Source organism: Fundulus heteroclitus, chromosome 4 (genome assembly GCF_011125445.2).
Source record: "Fundulus heteroclitus isolate FHET01 chromosome 4, MU-UCD_Fhet_4.1, whole genome shotgun sequence".
NCBI classification, from domain to species: Eukaryota; Metazoa; Chordata; class Actinopteri; order Cyprinodontiformes; family Fundulidae; genus Fundulus; species Fundulus heteroclitus.
In genome coordinates, this window is record NC_046364.1 from 29,027,337 (window position 1) to 29,047,773 (window position 20,437).

General features: G+C 40.7%; 1 protein-coding gene across 12 annotated transcripts in view; it reads left to right on the forward strand.

The window, feature by feature from the left end:
* The first annotated feature begins 2,139 nt into the window (after positions 1–2,139).
* dmxl2 (Dmx-like 2) overlaps positions 2,140–20,437 on the forward strand; it is a 54,998-nt gene continuing 36,700 nt past the window's right edge. For 9 of the 12 annotated variants that reach the window (XM_036136323.1, XM_036136326.1, XM_036136328.1 and 6 more), the window contains exons 1-12: positions 2,141–2,566; positions 12,801–12,926; positions 13,190–13,261; positions 13,379–13,457; positions 13,657–13,801; positions 16,549–16,615; positions 16,733–16,905; positions 17,886–18,066; positions 18,154–18,334; positions 18,438–18,656; positions 18,757–19,028; positions 20,125–20,394. In XM_036136323.1, the coding sequence (XP_035992216.1) occupies positions 2,480–2,566; positions 12,801–12,926; positions 13,190–13,261; positions 13,379–13,457; positions 13,657–13,801; positions 16,549–16,615; positions 16,733–16,905; positions 17,886–18,066; positions 18,154–18,334; positions 18,438–18,656; positions 18,757–19,028; positions 20,125–20,394 (1,872 nt within the window). In that variant the 5' untranslated portion in view covers positions 2,141–2,479. Of the gene's footprint in view, positions 2,567–12,800; positions 12,927–13,189; positions 13,262–13,378; positions 13,458–13,656; positions 13,802–16,548; positions 16,616–16,732; positions 16,906–17,885; positions 18,067–18,153; positions 18,335–18,437; positions 18,657–18,756; positions 19,029–20,124; positions 20,395–20,437 lie in introns of all 12 variants that reach the window. The other 3 variants (XM_036136321.1, XM_036136324.1, XM_036136322.1) reach the window with 1 other exon arrangement.

Genomic DNA, 20,437 nt, shown 5'->3' on the forward strand with positions numbered 1-20,437 from the left:
TGAGCCACAAACTGTCTAAAAATAGATGTATTAGGATCATCACCTTTTCAGTGAAGAGGAAAAGCATTTTAAAACTTCAGCCTCGAGGGACAGAATCCCAATCTTAGTCACACTGGCTCACAGCAGCCTGCCCTTTAAAATTATTCAGAGACTAAAAAGATGAATGAGGCAGATGTCTGGCAGGAATTCACTGAATTTCTATTTACTTGATGGAGGTTGCATAATGCCAAACAGGGATTTTTTTTTCTCCCTCTGCTGAGTAATATTGCTTCCAAGGGCCCCTATGACATTCTGGATGTATACGTTGGATCAAGTATCATTTATTGATCACTGAAAACATGAAAACAAAAGAACTAAGGGGCAGCACGTTAAAGGCACTCATCAGTTCTTCAGATGCTTTTTCTTAAACCCATTTCTTTGCATTCATCAAAATGTAAACCGATCTGAGCCAGAAAATAGTGGACATTATATCATAAATGTAGAGATACGAAACACTTTATAATAATATTAACGCTCCATTGTGGTCAAGACTGTTTACGCCTAAATGCCACGTTCTCCATGGCCCTCTGCCATTCAGCTCCCTGCTCTGGTTGTCCTGTGTGTCATTGGGGCTTGAAGGCAACTCCTGCCTGATGATGTCAGTGTGGTTTAAATAAGTAGGCCACTGCTGTGACTGTCGGTTATGTATCACCCCTATACATCCCTCCCACTATTTATCTGGAAACAGTAAAGCAGATAAGCACTGGGAGCAGAAGAGGAGATGAAAGGTCTAGCTCAGTAACCTTCTATTCCCTACAAAATATACAAAGTACACATCATTGTCCCTTTGTGTCAGCTGCATTCAAAACTATACTATTGTGGCGATTAATAGATTCATGTTCTACAAAATGTACAAGTGTAATGAGATTATTGGAAAAGCTGACCAAAACTGTTGGTCAGTGCAATCAACAGATTTGTGGAGGTGAAAAAAAAATGTTTAGAAAGATTATGTCTTGTTGTGTCTGTCTCATCAAACATTTCATCATGGCAACACATAATGACATTAAACATCCTTCATTCTTGAGTGTGCTTTTGCATGCTTTAACTGACTATTTACAAGAATATGGAAACCTGTGGAAAGGATAGCAGGAATGTAAAATGTTTTGGGAGCAGCGACGGCTATATGGTGCTAATTCACAAGAAAAATAATTTCAGTGTCAGGCAAAAAAGATCCAGTCACGTAAAATATAATATTTGGGGGTAGGTTCTTATAAGCTCTTGAACTTCTACCTACTCCTTTTGAGCACTACTAAAATGTCTTAACATCTCAATGTAAATCTAACTTGTATATTTGCTCAAATAAATTGAAAATAAAAAATCCGAATTTGTTCCAAAAAGGTACAATGTGCTTCACACTGAAATCAAATTACACAGAGTTTAGTTGAATCCAACATCCACATCAAAACTATAATCGGCAAACATGGCTGTAAATATTCTGACCACTGAATCCAAACGGTGTCTCTGTATTGATCCAAAAGCCAAACAGGTTGACTTTATTCATTATAAACAGTAAAGTAAAAAAAAAGCCCCAACCTCCATTACTAGGACCTGAGAATGTGACACGAACGCTGCACATTTCTTTCTTAAATGATCTGCCAATACGCTCAGTTGAAATGCCATTCCTAACAGTTTGGGATCTTGCAGTATATTAATAAACCAGGATGACTCTCAGTACTACATGAAGAAACAGTGAGAACAGCAACAGTGAAGCCACGAGAACACATTACAGCTGTATAGGCCATCATTTTCGCTCATTTGAATATGTCTTCTAATCATTAGTGTGTTGACTGTTTGCTATTTTGTTATCATTGCAAAGTTTTTACCTTCTGCTTCACAGTTATGATAAACGTCCCCAGTTCTAAAAACTGTGGCCCACGTGAATATAGATCAACAATTATAGAACGGTTCAAAAGGCGGAGAGGAGGAATTTAAGCCTTTATTGAAATGTATTTAAAGTTATGCTGTCTCATAGATAAAACGGCCTACGATTGTTGACGGATTCACGCAAGTAAATAGCCAGCGTTATTGGAAAGTGTGCGCTTCCCAATCTAGATGGCACAGCTCTACAGCCATTCAGTCGTGCCTTGGCAACGTCGGGAACGCGCATGTCAGGATCGCTGCAGAGATCCTGCTGCTTGCCTCGGCTCTCACGATCAAATCGTGAGGATGGTGCTGTCGGCCAGCGGCTCCGGGCGCCTCGTTCTCTGGGTTTAAAGCAGATGTCGGCAGCCGGCGAACTTGCGCGCAAACGAGCGGAACTCCAGGGGACAGGGCTGCTGTCTGTGGGGGGGGGGGGAAAGGCGACGCTGTCGGGCCAAGGACGACGTTAACATTATTACTGATGGAATTCCCAGTCGATGCTAGATGGAGAAACCGAAAGGGTGGACTCGTCATAAATAATTAAAAGGACCCCCATCTGCTGCTGAGATATCAGGAAAAAATGCATCTGCACCAGGTGCTGACGGGAGCCGTCAACCCCGGAGATTGCTGCTACTCTGTGGGAAGCGTGAATGACATCCCCTTCACGGTAAGGCGGCGCGTTTTATCGCTGTTTGCACAAAATGACAGCGCTTGGAGCTAATCGCTCGCTAGCTAGCCGGGACGGTCCGCCAGCTGACGCTAGCTTCGCGGTAAACGGACTGGCGAGCAGGGGGGGGGGGGGGGGCTAAAAGCACCAGCTAGCCGGGGGTTGCCTTAGCCGAGCGGACATTATTCGCAGAGTCCAGGCTTGGAGCAGCATCCTTATCCCCTGATCGCCCACCCCCTGCGTGATCCACTCCCACATCCAGTCAGTCTTTGACGAGCTAAAAATGCTGCAGACGTCCGACGTTTTTGCGCGTTTACCAGCCCGGGACACGGGCATCCAGGTGACCTTTAGCTGCATCCCGTAACGTAGAACAATCGCCGCAAGGGAATCCCTGTTTTATTGCGCAGCTTTAAGGGTTATTAGGGAAAACATTTTACTACGGGGCGCGCTCCCAACCGATAAACGCATGTGAGCGGTGCGATTTTTATTTATTTATTTTTACCGAGACAGTGTTTAATGTTTCACGCCACAGTCGCGTTTAGACGCCGTGTATGTTCGCATCTGGCCGTGGGACTGGCTAAGGATCGCTAGCATTTGGCGTTAAATCCTCCTGGCGGATTATTAGCTCGCTGTCATCCCCGCATCAGCTGCGCCTGCCGTGACGTAGAGAGCCATATATGGAGACATGCGCTAAAAAGGGCTGACGGCGCTACTGTCGCTGGTTCGCCATGTGTTCATTTTGTCTGCGTTTGTGAAAGAACATAGACTAGCGTGTGGGTTGTTTGTGTCGTGTCCTGCTGGTGTCTGTGTCTGACAGCCGTCGGTCCAGGATCAACCTGTTTATAAACTCGCTGATTAAACCAAAAAAAAAAAAAAAAAAAGCAAACCAGTGTTTGTGATTTGTTGACCCCTTTGGGTCGCAGAAATCAATTCGTCAGTCTGTGGTCTGGCAGCTTCCCAGAATTACTCTCTGCGCTATCTACTTGAGGCACAGAGAGCCAAATCAATATTCCATTTTGTGCAGGGAGAGATCATGGCAAGAATTTACAGTCTCTGGTATGCAAGGCCTCCTTACGCCCATCAGATATTTTTTTTGTTTTGTTTGTTCTTTTACATTAACATGGATCAGTCTGAGCAAAGCAAATCAATCAATCAATCAATCACTTTATTTTAGTAAATTGTCCACATGAAACACAGGAAACAACAATAAACACAATTTACCAAAAGAGCAATAGGCTGAAGCAAAGCTTATTCTTGCCTATCCAAAGCATTGCGACAAGGAAAACAAATGGTAAAGCCCAGGACTTCTGAGTCAGCTGTGTGTATAAATGCCTGAATGACCCTCATCACCGTCTTGTAAGAAGAACACCCACCCAATAACATCTGTAAACATATTCTAAAACGCTGTTTCGCTAAATCATCAGGTGGACTGTTTGAGATGTTGAAGGCAGCCTGTGCAGTAGGAAAAAAATATATTTTGCACAAGTTAAATGTGCTGATTTTGTTTTAGGAATTCTTTCCTTTGTAGCACAGCAGCATTCGCTCATGCTGACAAAAAAAAACAAAACACTCCAGACCTGTCTCATGCCTGCCAGGGCTGCCTTTGGTCTGTTTCTGAAACACCCACTGAGGGAGTTATTAGTTTGTTTTTTTATCTAATCTTATTTTATTTTTTTATTTCAATTACAGAAAAAAATATATATCACTTTTCCTCCCTTTCTTAATCTTTGTCCTTTATTTGTATATCCTATTGACTGCAGTTGTCTGCATCTACTCTTCCTGGGGCCCATACATTCAACATCAACAACTAACAGGCAAAAAATACAGATAAAAATAAATAAAACGTCATAGATCAACACCAAAAGAAAAGATGCTGTCAAGAAGGAACATTTTCATCTTCTTTGTGTAAAAGGGTCTATGTTAAGATATGCATACCGTACTATATAGATTAAATGCATATACATAAAAAAATAAATACCTACTTACATTTTAGGTAATACATATGAAATATAGTGTATTTATAAAACATACATGATAAATTCAACGCGAGTCATTCAGGATAGTTGTGTTTTTCTAGAAGAGACCTTCTCAAAACTGTTTGAAATGTATTACTGTGATACATCTCTGATGTTTTTTTTAGGCGTGAAGCTCTGTGTGAACATGGCACTGTATAAGATCGACCTCCTCAGAGCATCAGTGAATCTACCATGGATTGCATGTCTGGTTTGATAACTATGCAGATTAGTACTAAAAAGTAATTTCTGATTTTTCCCCACTCTGCTCAGCTATAGTATAAAAATGTCTGGCTGACCGTAGTTGAACGTGTGGTGGGGGCCTGTCGGTCTTTGCCCTTCAACCCGGTCTCCAGATGAAGGCAGCTCAAATGTAAACGGGCGGATGTTGCACCTGCGGGTCATATCTGCTCGGCAGCGGAGGACAGGGTTTGTTGGAAAGCTAAAGCCGTGCTGGTTGCTACAGGGCCCTGATTTCCATGTCTGGTGTTATTCTTTCTGTGTTTGGGAGGGTAATTGAAGAGCACTAGACATGACGTCCAATGCGTTTACTCTCACACCGACCCCCCCGAGGCTCCTAGGCTTGACCCTGACAAAACGCACAAATGCGTAGCTTACATCGTTCAGAAAGGGACAAGCCTTGGCTAGGCATTCACAGTATTTCATGTCCAAATCTGTTCTCTTAGATAATATGAGGGATTTCTCTAAGGTAAACCGTAAGGTGAACCTTGGCTGACCTGTTAGATGTTGTTTTATTTTTATTTTTAGAGCCTGCTTCCAGACTAGCTAAGGCTTTTTATATTAGCAACTGGGAAAAAAGGCTAATATAATGCTGGTTCATTTTTAGGAAGTTCTTTCAAAACAAGTAGGAGTGGCTTGTCCGTTTAGGGACATGGACAAGAGAACAGTCATTAATTATCTTTTTGTTAAGACTATAATGGAATTTAAAGGTCTTTTACAGTTCTTGTTGTTAGTAGAGTCATTGTACCAAACACAGCTTTAAATGTAGACAGCGGCCAGCGGCATTTTTCCCTAAACGAGTTTATGTAGATTGAAAAAAGAAAATGAATGAGTCAAAAAAGCACAGCCCTCCAAACTATTTCTTGGATGTTGGTTGTAGTATTAACCTATATGACAGGCTAGAATGCAAATGGGAGGAAAACTCTTATTCTATTGAACTTTTTATTGACCTTTTTTTCTACTGAACCGTCTATTGATTGATATATATATATATATATATATATATATATATATATATATATATATATATATATATATATATATATATATATATATATATTGTTATTGTTATTGAGTTATTGTCTCGCCCTATGTCCCAAGTGCATGGTTTCATTGTAGACTAATGGCGCTATCACACCAGAGCTGTTGGGTCCGCTTTGAGCTGGCGAGACTGTGCTTTTCATGGATTATGTCATTTGTTTGGACAAGGGTGAATCCAAATCAGAATTTTTGAGGTGGACCAACCAAGCTAACTGTGATCTGTTTGGAGATCTGTGTGTCAGTTCGCTGGCAAGTGAACCCTGGTGTGGTAAGTTTACAGTGGGAATGCTAACAGACCAGTGAACCAAAGGGATGAAGTACATATATGCTATTTGAAAAAGTGCTGCACATATTGGGCAGCTTTTTGTGATTATGCCCCAAACAAACAGTTTTTGTACCCGCCTGACTGTCCTGGTGTGAAAGTACGCTAAGATTTACACTTATAGATATAGTAATTTAGCTTTTTGCTAGCTGAGTCCGGATTTCTTCATGGTCTGACCTGCAAATTTAGATGTCGACTGATTCTGATCTGTATTTTCCATAAGGGAACACATTATGCAAAATCCTCTTTTTTTAGTCCTCATGTTGTGTACACGGGGTCTCTAGGAACGCAGAAAAGTTTAAATTAGTCTCTTGTAGATATCTTTATGCTCTGTTTGGGTCATATTTTTCAAGCCGTTCACTTTTCTCTATTCTCTATTAGTTTTTTTTTCTTTTGTTTTGTTTTTTTTTCAATTATGCCACAGTAATTTCTGTAGAGCTGCTAAATAAGGTCATGGACTTCCAGCTAACTAAATTCTCAAATCTGCCATTTTTACACTGTCTTCTAGCATACTCCAAAAGATGGCAAAACTGGGTAGAGTGTAACGCTCTACATGCCACTCTACCCAGTCTACCCAGTCTCTGTGTGCCACTCTACCCAGTCTACCCAGTCTCTGTGTGCCACTCTACCCAGTCTAACCAGTCTACCCAGTTTGTGAAGTGCTTACTTAAAGCCCCAGTGTGTAAAATTCTCACACTTGTGCACCATCTAGTGGTGTGCTAACAATGTCAACATGTCCTCCATGTATTAGCTACTGCTAATAGCTACAGTCATCATATTAAATGGTTTTCGGCACTGTTGCCAAGCCTGCTTGTTTTATTTCTAAAGTTGCTTGTAAATTCCGTGAGTAGTTGTGGTTTTTTTTGGGTTCAATAATAAGCGAGTATAAAAACTTGTAAAGAGACTCACTTGCGTTGCTGCACTATGGACACAGTGAACCGGCTGATATCACTCCGCCCCTCTTCGTACACAAATAACATGGTGCCTACCAGTGGGCGGACCGACACCTATGTAATAATAAACAACTAATTCTAAGTTATGAGGACGCTTTAATTTTTGATGTCATGTCATTAGACTTTGCCAGAATGTGTATTTATATAAGCAATACTTGATTTTTTTGCTAATTAAAAGCCAATTTTGTTACACACCGTCTCTTTAAGATTTAAAGAGAAGACACCAAAACGAGTTGATCTCAGGCGCACCTCAGAACAGGGACAATAAAGGGGCTGTGGGGCAACAATAATGAGGAATTCAGACCAAAGCATTGCAGTTCCACTTTATATAGACCACAACCAAATGATTTAAATTTGAAAAGGAAGAACTTTAAAGCATATTTCCCCTTTAAACACATGAAAGAGAAAAAGGTTTGATGCAGTGCCCTTGAGATAATTAATAGATTAGTAAAAGAAACTCAAATAATTACAAGATTAGCTCAATGTATGCATCAAAGCACATGTCCCTAACCTTTCTCTGATTTTATGTCAACTTTAAAAAAGACTCATTAAAGTACAAATTGTTGGGTGATGACTTCCTAGATTGTAAAAAATGGGACTTTTTAGTTTTGATTTAATCTGATGATCGTCGTAGCTCAAGCTGATTAAAGTAAAATGGTTGGACTAGTGGTTAGAGCTGGCAGCTTGTGTCCTGGATGGGATTTAAATCCCAAGGACTGGCCTTATAGATCCCTACCTTAGCCCCAGAATGCTCCCTGGGTGCCACATAGTGGCAGCCCACTGCTCACAAAGGGACAGGTGAAATGCAAAGGACACATTTCACTGGAATGTATAGAGTTGTAATGACAAAGACTATTTATTTTTTTTACTACACTGTAAATTGAATTGTGTTTAGAGTAATTTGTTGACTTTTGTATATCTAAACTCAGATTGGTGAACTGTCTCTTTCTCAAATCTCAACATGAATCAAAGATGCAGAAAATATCTATTTCTGTGTTTAAAAAATAAATAAATAACTTGCAGTATTTCACACTTTGTCTAGCAGTGAATGTGGCAGAGGATAATTTTTTTTCTTTCACCCAAGTGTTCCATTTTGCAGATTGTCCATGTGTGCAATCTTTTAGTTGGCTGCACAAAGAGGCCACTGTTGTATGTTCTGTTTGTAGGATTATTGTGATCTGGGAAATCTTAAATAGTGAGAGTCTGGGAGCAGGTGCAGTACACTTTATGCCTGATGGTGAAAGCCAAGTCAGCCGGGAGGGCTCTGTGTATACAGTTACCATGTGTGTAAAACTGAACTGTGTGGCCTGGCGTGTTGGTGAGATATGTGTGTTTTAAGGTGCAATTCAACCTTTTCTTACTTGATTTACCGGAAGACAGATGAACCCACCATAGTTGAAATCACATAGCAGACTTGTCAAAAGTGACAAGAAATAAAAATAATAATATTGGAATAGCTATAAATGTTAGGCATTTCTCTGATGTATATTCCCTCATGTAAATTTTAATATTCAAAAGGAAAGTCTGGACAGAAATGGAGCCAACTTCATCAGTTCAGCCCGTCTAAGTGTCTGTACTGATTAAACTATACAACCATCTGACAAAATAGAGTGATTAAATCCAGATCTTGTTATAAGTGTCTGTTTTGTTGCTGTCATGGGACCCAGAATAGCGAGGCCCCACAGGTAAAACTGCAGCCAGAGGGTCAAAGTGCGTGTTAGAGGATAAACTACAAACAGACAGGATCACCACAGTTTACTGCAGGGCACAACTGATCAATTCTAGTGCCAAAATATATTCCCTCAAAGCCTGCTAGCTAGGACAAACACACATTTTAATTTAATACTGGCTTTGGTTGTGTGACAACTGCACATCAGGTATGAGGAAGAGGCTTGTTTTTACTGCAATCAAGGTAGAAGCGTTTTTGTACGCTCCTTCCTGTTATCTCTTCACACCAAAGTGCATGTTTGCCTCTTTTTGTTGAAACCACATGCGCTTCAAAAAGCAGCTCCATGTTTGCCCTGTGACAGTTTACCATTACTATCTCTCAAAAGACCAGAGCTTGCTGACTTGGCTTTTAAGAGTGATACGGAAAGAATTTGAAAGTAGGTCAACAAAGTCCCTCACATAACACTGCTGAAAGTATACGTTTTTTTAAATTTGATGTTCACCGTCTAGAATTACATTTTCTATGTTTAAACATGTTGTGTTGTCTTCGCTTGGGGAAAGAAAAATGCTTAGTTGACTATCGGTTTAATGATCTCTAAACGCATGTGCAAATTGCTCATTACAAGAGGCATCCTCCGTTGTCTTGGTCTCTTCTTAATCATCTTTTCGAGTGTGAAAATAAGCCATTTTTCTCTGGAGGTTTCATCAAACCCAGTATTATCTGCCTTGTCTGTATTCTGCTTTATTACGTTACCAGGAGGACACTGAGTGTTAGGGTGCATTTTAAATAGGAATAACACGGGCCAAAACTCAGAATCAGAATTAAGTCTAGAAGGGGTATGATAAAAAATATCAAGACAATTATAATTGAATTGAATTTGATTTGAGCGTCAATATGAAAATGTACTTTCAGAAAAATGCTTAACAACCAAGAAACAACAAGAAGAATGTAAATGTTTAGGCACATGAGCGGGAAATGGTTTGTTACACATACCAATTAGGGTTGTGGGCTGTTTTGATCATGATTGCAATATATTGAATGTGCAGCTCTATGGTAAAAACTTTTGCATTGTTATAAATCTTCTAGTACTTTAGTTAAGATCTGAACATATCTGCTTTCAGATATGTTATTGTTGTTCCTACATGTGTCCACAGGAGACAATTAGTCTGCTGTTTACTGTGAATAGCTTTTTTTTCCTCCAGAAAATCTTTAAATAAAACCTAATATTTTCTCAAAGAAGAATATAACTGTGTTCTGATAGCTTCTTGTTTAAGTATTTCAGCACTTAGCAAAACTGGAGAATCTTCCCCTTTCATCCTCTCTCTCTCTCTCCTCCCATCAACACCTGTGCTACTTCCTCACAGAAACCAGCTGTCACATGAGGCACTAAAATGGAAATTAGGCTTTTGGTTGGAAATCAAGGCTCACTTGGCAATGAATTGCTTGGCACAGACCTCGGTAAATACGTATAAAACCCTTTAACTGGAGTTGCAGTATTTGAACTAGTCCTTTAGGCCATGTTTTTCTTTAAAGAGAAATTCTGGTTCTGCATGTTATCATGGTGTAATAACAAAGTATTTTTAGTCAAACCTTAAGCAACATGTACTCATTGATGAGGCCAAATTTTACATGCCTTGTGAGTCCCTCCCGGAACTCTAAAATCGTGAATATCATTTGGTCTGCGAAAACACTGAAGCTTAGCATGTCCAAGAAGTATGCTATGCTGCCGACAGACGTGGTAGAATGAGTGTGTGAGGAAGAGAAAAGGTGCAGAGCAGTCCTAGACGGCGCGTGACGGTGACTGCTTTTAATTCCTGCTGTAATGTGCAGGTGCAAACGCTGCAGTAATAGTAAAGCCCTCACTGCAGCTGTCTACATTCTGACACCTAAATCTTCCTCAGGACCAAACATGAGCCAGCCGCCGGCTCCCGTATTAACTTCGCCCGCTGGCTCTGGTGTTGTCCCGCTCCGTGACCCAGCGGTTCTCAGCTTCTCCTCCTGTTCTCCTGAATAATGAAAGACACAAGTCGTCATCCCGACTGTCCACTTGCTGCCTTGCCTGTCTACCAGGTGCCGTTATCATCGCTGCCGTTCTGCCTTTGTATGCTAGGTGACGGCTCTAACTACTGTTAGGTCAATTTACCTCCCAGTCCGCGCTCCCAAACCAAATGCTGCTCTTTCACTGAGCTGGGGATGTGAGCAGATGCTATATTTATTGCACAAGGTGGTTATTTTTGGATTCTGCAACGTATCTGGTGTTATCGGGGATGTTGCATAACTGCAGTGTTGTGTCTAATATTAATGAGCTGTGTTAGATTTTTTATTTGCATCAACTATATCCAATGAAATTCTGTGGTAACTATAATTCTGTATTCCTGAATGTTCCTCTTTGTTCATCTTGCTTTAGAAAATAAGTATTCTCCTCTGTAAGGCTATTCGATTTAGTTTATATTTTTTTTTAATCTAACGTCAACCCTACAAGGAACATTAGCATACCAATAATTCCCAATATTTTGGTGACAAAGTTGTGGCACATTTCTAACTTACAATTAAAGACGGTAAAACCAAATTAGAACCTTCCCAGCATGCTCTCCACTCCCTAACATAGGTTTTCTGCCTCCTGAGAGATGTTGGGAAAATTAGGAATGGGCAAAAACATTGTGTCCCTGCAGGGAGAAAAGATAGAGGCTTTGGAAATCGTCATGTTTTACCGAGAAAATGGATAAAAGTTAAGCACCTGAGGAGTTGGCCTCTCTTGACATGTCTAGCAAGATGTTGGATACCTTCTCTGAATAGGTGGGGATGCAGGCTTGTTTTGCATGGGTCTCTTTAGGCATTAACATCAGAATTGCAGATGTAAAAAGAAATGTCTGTACTATGTACGATGTTTTGGTAATTGCATTTAAAATATCCTGGCAATGTGTTTTTTATGTACATACTTTTCTCTGCAGGTACAATTGCCAACCAGTCTAGGGCTTTGTGAAGCATTTAGAGGCAAAATCAAGTGCTTGCACTCATAAGGCCTTTAGCTATGAAGTTGATGGAGAAGTTAGCAAAGATGGCTGCATTATGAAGCTGCTGCAAGATGAACGTGCCTCTGACCTTTAAGAAGCCGAACACAGATGGGTGTCCACTGTATACAGTCAGACATGTCGCCAGAAAGACTCTTTTTAAAACCTTTTTACACTCACTGTACTCATCATCACAATAAATACCAGAAAACATTTTGCTAAAGCCTTAAGTCCATACCCTCCATCCCTAGTATCCAACTGTTACGTAATTATGCAGACCCTCCTGCTGTTTATTTGTGCTCATGAATTTTTCTAGAAAATAGATTTCTGCAAAGGTCCTGTTCTGGGTTTTCTTCCCAGGACTGTTTTTAGGATGTAGGTGTGACATTTTAGCTCATGTTAAACTTTAGCAACCCTTAATTCTAATAATGGTTAAAAAAAAAACACCTAATATCCTTTTTAATTTCTCTGACCTCCGTGATATGAGCTATTTTTTACTTAAATTTGCAGAATAGAGTTGAGCTGTAGCCCATTATTCCTACCTGAAGATGTGTATATCGGCCAGTCATGGCCCCACCTCAACCCCCCCTGGTCCGCTGTTGCTTTACCCTGGTAACAGGACTTTAAATATTCAGTAATAGTTTAAATTCATTGTACAGTATAACGATGGCCCATTTTTTGTTAATGGAAAACTGGTGGATTATTGCAGCCAGAGATGCTACTGTTTTTTTTTTTTTTTTTGTTTTCCAACTGGATGGCATATTTGTCTTTACATTTTAAAGAAATGCATGACAGTTTATTCCTATTAACATTGTGTATCCAAAATTTTAATTGGCTTGCATGAAAATTGAAAGCTTTAAAAATGTTGACGCAGTTGTGAGGAACTAGAATCCAAGATCAGCTTCTTGTAAAACTAGGCTGTTGACTGCAGGAGTGTTATTCAGAGGCGTTTAACCTTCCTTCCTGTGTGCCCATGTCATTTTCAGGCCTACGGCTCAGGATGCGATGTAGTTATCTTGGCTAGTGACTTTGACTGTGTTCAGATCATCCCGGGAGCTCAGAATGGGAACATACAGGTGGGCTGTGTGGAGTGCTCCCACCAGCTTGGCAGGGTAAGTGTCGATTACACCCTCAGATCCATTCGCACGCAGTTTGTGTCCTTCTGTGAAACCAGAGGATAATATCAGTGATGCTGAGCAGAATGAGGAACATTTAGGCCTGTTTGTCTTCATCCTGTACGGACTAAGCGTCGTCCGCTGTCCTGCTCCCTTGCTTCACTCCCCCATCTTCCCCTCTCTCTCCTGGGAATGACTGTGCAGAAGCACTGATGGGGGTGAGTAATGCTGTGATGATGAACATGGCTCTTTATTTTTAGATCGCTGCTTCTTATGGAAACACAGTCTGCATCTTCGAACCGCTTTCTATCAATCCAAATAAACGCCACAAGGTGAGTATGGAAATCAGCATTTTGTGATTTCAATCTTGCAATCAGTGGATTATTTTCTATTAAAATTGTGTGCAAATAACATTGCATGGTGTGTCTCGCTCTCCTACCGACTAATAGCAACTTAATTATCAGTGGCAAAAGACAGGACAGTTCTTTCTTGATGCCATCACCTACAACCTGGCCTGGGACCCACAAGGTATATCTACGCTTTCTGTGTTTTAACCTGTCTGGGTAAAAATGACCCACAATATACACAGCATTCATCCTCAGTCCCTTTTGATTTGTCTGTAATGACATCTGTGGTATGAAAACATGACCCTGTGCATGTTGCTCTGTGTGCTGTGGAAGGCATTGCGGGACATGGGGTGTGTAATGAAGTGCTTTCGTGACCTCAGGGAACCGTATCCTGGCAGCAACCGAGCGACTCCAGCTTTGGGCTCCTCCACTGACAGATGCCCTAATAGAAGAGGAGGATGGGCAGATGATGGAGGACAAACCCCACCCTGTCCTCAGTGACTGGAACTGTGTCTGGCAGTGCAAGTAAGCTTTTACCTTTTTTGCATCCACGTAAGCAAAAATCATCAAACAAATATCGAACAAGCCGGCTGTCTAAAGCCAGTAATGGAAATCAAGCCAATGCCCAAATGGTCTTTTGACAAAGTATTGGTTAAGCCAGACCACAGAGCATAATGTAATTTTGTAATTTTTCTGCTGTGTTTAGGTTTGTAGCTCATAACGGTTATATTCATTGTCATGTCAACAATCCCATAATGTGTAAAATAATTTTTCGAAAGTAAGAATGCGAGCACACGGTTTCCAAAAGTTGCCAGAGCATTACTGAACAGCGAATGCTCACTCAAGACCAAAGGTTGCCTAAAGCATGTGCGTTCCACACGGAAGTGAGACGTGCGGACACATCGTCTGCAGCATTTGTGCTGCTTGCGGCTTTTCCTCCAAACTAGCTCTGTTCTCCTGGACTCTAGAGGGCAGCATTGTGCTCCATTGCCAAGCGTACTACACCACACTACATGTAAACGTAGAAAACACAGTTGTTTCCGACCTTTTAAAACACTTTCCCTTCGTACAAGAGTGACGGCGATTTCTCTCCAATAATTAACAATTTATTGATCATGGTGATCTTAATGGACCAAATCATAAAGATGTCTATATTTACCAACCTCTGTCAGAAGGAGCTTGGTAAATATTGTTGTTCTGCACTGCTTTGTCCTTGTAGTTAGGAATTGTCCTAGGTGTGGTAGCCAAAATGACGTAACAAGGCCGCGTGGACCTCGCAGATGCGTCAAGCATAAACCAGGCATAAGGCCCAGCCCACAAGTAGCCAGATATCTGGGAAAATGAAAATATTGTTATGCGTTTTGGTTATTCATCCACATGAAAATTTCCTTTTACATCACTAAAAGTAATCATTTCTGAAAACTCTACTAAACTTTAAGGGTCCGACCCATCACAGGGTGGACAATAAAAGAGCTATTTCTGAAGAAAAACCCTAGTTTGATATCCAACTTCCTGATAGCATGTTCAATACATGACTTAAATGAAAGTTTATTGTCAACTCCAATGCTGAGGTGATTCTAAGTCTCAGCAAAGCCTGTTGGTGTATTTTTCGTTGTTTTTAATGAAGGGAGAGTTTGTGGGACTTTCCTTTTGTTGGGAAACAGCATCACCATCAACTTTGTAATATTCTGTACTTCATTTGGCTCACACAGACGTCAAAACAACGTTACTACTGGCAATTATTGAAAATAAAAAGCCTTTTCTTTCCTGCTAAACTGCTCACAAACAACAGCTGCTGACATCCCATCACTCTGGCTGTTGACTACTTGCTCAAGCTATCAGTCCTAGCCGTAGCGTTAACGCTGTTGGATTTTTCTCACATCAAGTTTGGATTTCTCCTTACCTGGGGAAAAAAAAACAAACAAAAAAAACATGATTGAAGATTTCTGTATTGGAGAAATTCTTTCTGGACAGAAGAAAGCTGCTATCACAACAAACAGTCCACAAAATAAAACATTAAAATGTCTAATAAATAGCATTTAAGGAAAAAGAACAAAACAAGTGAATTAATAAAAAGTCACAAAACAGTAGTCACATCAGTGTCCAATCATCTTCAGACGCATTGTAATGAGTGACAATCATTCCTATTGAAGACTATTCATCAGCAGGTCATTAAGAGGCCTCCTGTATCCCAGCTCATCTCTCTTTCTTAAATCATTAATAAGGTTGATAAACACAGGGATGAATGAATTTTTATACCGGCTGTGTTTACAGAGTGGAACCCAGCACTGTCTTCCTGATTTCTGTGTTGTCCAACAGCATGTTTTCTGCTTCCTTGATAGTTTCTTGAGAGAAAAGTTTTCGAAAATGAAAACTGTTTCCATGAGAAAGACTCTTTGGTGATCATCCACGCATCTTTTGTAGATGATCTTTGTAGAGAGAGGACTTGCTCTTTCTCTCTCTCTCTCTTTCTTTTTTCTGTCCTGCCAGTAAGCGACAAAAAATTATAATTTCTTCTGTGATTACAATGGGAAGTTCCCAGATAGAGCAATCTCAGATGCTACGTCATTATCCTCATATAGTATTGCCTTACTGTTTTGTTGGGTGTGACTTTTTGTTGCAGAAATGGGAGTTTTGAAATTACTTATTCACTTTAAAAAATGCATGGTGGAAAGGCCCCGTTTGAGTTTTGTTTGTTTCATACTTTCTGGATTATATTGCTTTCATCTTCTAAAATGTTTTTGTATATGCCCCTTAACTTTAGTTTTTAAATGTCCCTTTGAATGACAAATGTTTTTATCTCTAAAAAAAACTTTTACTGAGGGAAATGTTATTATGTTTATCTGTATTTGCTTTTGCAGATTAAAATTAAAATTTTAAAAATTATAATTTTTTTTCCATCCCAGTAATCTACAAAATTCTGAATGTACAGTTTACACCTTGAACCTTTGGGATTTATAATTTTTGCTTGTAAAATGTTAAGTAGTCTCCACACTGCTCTCCGCTTGTATAAAATGGTTTTATGTCCAGCTGTAAGCCGCTCCCGAGTCAGCAGACGTGGCTTAAAGCTGTGTAAACATAAACGCCATGTTACTAATTGGTATATGATGACACAGGGAAGTGCATGCTCACAGTCAACCAGCAATAACTCTTGAAAAAAAAATCCCACTCAGAGCTTGCAAAATACCTTTTTTGTTTGTTTTCATAAGTGCAGCACTTCCCTTTGAAAAGTGAACATAGCCAAACGTGTTCGTCCCTGTTTTTCTTTACAGGACCGCTGCGTCTATTCACATCGCCAAGTGGTCTCCTGATGGGGAATACTTTGCAACAGTTGGGAAGGTACAAGATTATCCCCTAATGATGAATTGCCAAACAATAAGAAGAAAAAAAAAAACTATGATATGTGTGAGCTTTGACTGATATTCATGCTGTATGTGGATGTTTGTGTTTGCTCAGGATGACTGTTTACTCAAGGTGTGGTATCCCACCACTGGCTGGCGCTCAGCAGTGGTGGTCCAGGACCTGTCCGATAAAAAGTGTCCACCTGTTCACTTCTCCTTTGTTTACTTGGCCCACCCTCGCTCGGTTACGGGTATGTCTTGGAGGAAGACCAGCAAATACATGCCCAAGTAAGAAATGGCACAGGATTATAGTCAGAATAATGTATTTTTACACCTTCTGTTTTAATGTTTTAACGCGACCAGTGCTTGCATTAGCTACATTCCTTTTATTGTTCTTACACATTATTTCAGCTTTTAAACAGTCTTTGTAAAACACCTGTTAATGGTTTTGGCTGTGATCGATGCCTGTTTTTTCTTACTTGCAATTTTAGAGATATATATTACCATGTGTGTGTTTGATGCATGAATCTGTTTACAGAATTGACATACATTAAAACATGCTGCCGCTTACCGTGAATTAGCAATCCCAAATGAATCTTTAGTCCTTAGGATACCCTAATGATAGTGCACAGAGATATTGTATGGGACCACTGGAAAACCTTCATCAGGCAGCTGAAAATATTTTAGAAGTTAGCATTTTTAGAACATGGTAATGACCTGATGGGAATATCATCGATACAGAGCTTCAGTCATGGCCTACTAAAATCAAATTTGAAAAATATAGTAAAGGTGTGCCTCAGGGGATTGTATTTCAGACAGCATCCAAATCCTTTGAAAATTCAGAGCTGGCTTTAAATAGCAATGACAAAAGAAAGGAGATTCTGAAGAGATTGATCAGACTGTGTTGTTGCAGATTAGATGTTATTGTTTCTGTTGGCGGAAATGAAGTGGATTTCTTCTTCTTTTCCAGCATTTTTTTTTAAAAGCTAGCAGATATTAAGAAATGGTATTTTAAATAATTTATATGTGCATATATTTATTTAATTATTATAAAACTGTATAACAATAAAACTTAGTTTGGTGTAAAATTAAAGCCTCGATCAGTCAAATTGTTTCTGATTTTGAACTGCACCTCATAGTTGGAGGCCAGATGTCTTAAAAACCCTAAAATTGAAAAGCACCTGTCTCTTGTTTTTAAAATGCAATTTCAGTTCAGAAACATTTTGGATAATGAACGATTTGTTAACGTTTGATTTTTCTGATTTTAGGGGAACCGTGTGCAATGTTTTGCTCACATCCTGCGAGGACGGCGTGTGTAGGTTATGGTCAGAAACCCTATTACCAGAAGATAGTCTGCTCGGTGGGCAGATCACTGAGAACACTCACACCTTCAGCTCCAGCCTCCCAGGCCTGGCAGGAAATAAGGACAAGATCCAGCATGCTTTAGAGGTATTCCATCCCAAACTACTCTTCTTCAACGAACATCTGCCATTCAAACTCTTTCATGGTTTTAATTTCCAAATTCTGCTCGCTCAGTCGATCCACCACCTGAAACAGCTGCGGCGCGGTCGACGGCGGTCCTCTGCTCTGGTGGCACACAGTGAGCTGCTGCCCTCTCAGCTGGGCACACAGGACGCTCATACCCATCGCCACATTGCTCACCATGCCAACGCCCTGTGTCACTTCCACATCTCCGCCAGTATTAACCCAAACACAGGTGGGTTGTTTAAAATGTTTTCGTTTGACACTCTCCAATAATCAAACGACAATTTCACCTTTGTCACTCTGTTTTTCTCGCTTGGACCCATTTCCCCTCTTAGATATCCCGTCAGCGCTGGCTGACTCCTCAGTTTTCAACCCTGAAGACGGCACCGGTGGCGGAGGCTTTGTTGTACACTGGCTGAACAACAAAGACCTCAGTTTCACTTCGTCGATGGACCTTTTCATGACGCAGCTCCGTAAGTTCTCTGAGCAGCACCTGGACCCGACTACCGAGGAACCTCTTGATCCTGAGGGCTCCCCCATGAAGTTCGATTTTGGTACGACTCACATTCAGGCCCTCGCATGATTTTTCTGAACAATACAAAACAAAAAATAGGCATCAAGTGGTGAAAATGAATGTTCTGTTTGTCTCCTTAGACCTGGATGAGATGTCTGACAAAGCGTCCTCGGAGCACGGAGAAGAGGCCGACTCAGGGGAACAAGGAAGCACCAAGGCGTCCTCCCCTGGATCCAGCTCCAGCATGCCTTTACCGTCCATGCTGCTGGAAAGGAAGATGGAGACCCTGGCCATAGAGTGGAACAAGAGCCCAGACATGTTGTTCACAATACATCCCACAGACGGTTCCTTCTTGGTTTGGCATGTGAAGTACTTGGATGAATTCAACCAGGGAATTTTCAGACAAGTTCAGGTAAGCCAGAAAACTAAATATATTGGATTTGCAACTCTGTACTTGAATATGTACTTATATAAGCAACTGACACGATCCAATTGAGTTTGAGTTATAACTACGGTATATGTAAGGTAAACGTTGTCCTGGTGTTTTGATTGATAATATTCAGATTGGCCTCCAATCAGGTCCTCTTAGGTCACTCTTTCATATTTGAAAAGGGTCAAAAGAGCACTTATGGAGGCTTTAACAATTAACCAACATCAATTTGAAGAAGATGGTCTTGCAAAATAAGAACTAGGCTTTTAATAGCCAATAAGCCCAAAATGGTTAAAGGTAATGTCCAGCGGTGGATTTTCATTTCCACTTACAAATGCACAGTGACAGTAAAAATACTGTGGGGTAACAAAGTATGGATATCTACTGTGGGATTTCTAAACACATAAAAGTCAGAGATTTTAAAAGTGCAATGAGTATAAATACGGATAAATCTACTTTAAGTGTCCTTCTTCAATGGCATCACCAGAGGCACAAGACCTGATCAGCTGGTATTACTGAGTAGTTTAGCAGACGAGTGACTTGCAACAAATTAAAACATTGATTTTGAAGCGTTTGAGTCGCAAGTTCAATTGTTGCGAGGCTGTTTATGTTCCTTTTTTAAATTATTCCATCTAACGGCCATGCCGGTGGAGCATGGGTAGCAGCGAAGCCCGAGTACGGAGGCCTTAGTCCTCGATGTGGACATAAAAATAAAGAAAAACAACAATAAAGCGTTAATGGTATACTCAAGAGTAGTTGTCCTATGCCTCATGTAATGTCATCAGAGCGGTTAGTGGAATGAAACTTGTTTTTGGGGGTGTACCTTATCTTAAATGGCAATTAACAACAAAATAACAGCACAAATAAAATAACTGACCAGTTAATTTAATGGGTGGCAAACTATATCCAAAGTGAGCTTGATCTGCCTTGCACCTTTAAGTACCAGCTTATAGGAGTTCTGGTTAAATGAGCTTCAGAACTTAGTGGTTTAACTTTTCCCTTTTGTGTCCTCAGAGCAGAAAAGACCCAGAGTATCACCCTATGTTTATTTATTTTTTTCTCCTCCAATCTCCACTAGGTCTCGTTCTCCTCGCGCATTCCAGTAGCGTTTCCTACAGGTGACGCCAACTCCCTGAGTAAAAACATCCTGATGTACGCCTGCACTCTGACCGAGGGGGAGAGCGCCGGGACGGGCGAGCAGGGAAGAATGGTCCAGCGAATGTCGCGCTCGGCTTCGATATCCACCGGCATGGGCTCCACCGCCGTGTCCCCCTCACCAAAACTTCGCCCGGGCATTAGCCCCGCTGTCATGATGATCTCGAAGCACGTCGACGGATCTCTCAACCAGGTACGAGGCTGGGAATCGCTGTCTTGTTTCTGACTGGTTTTAT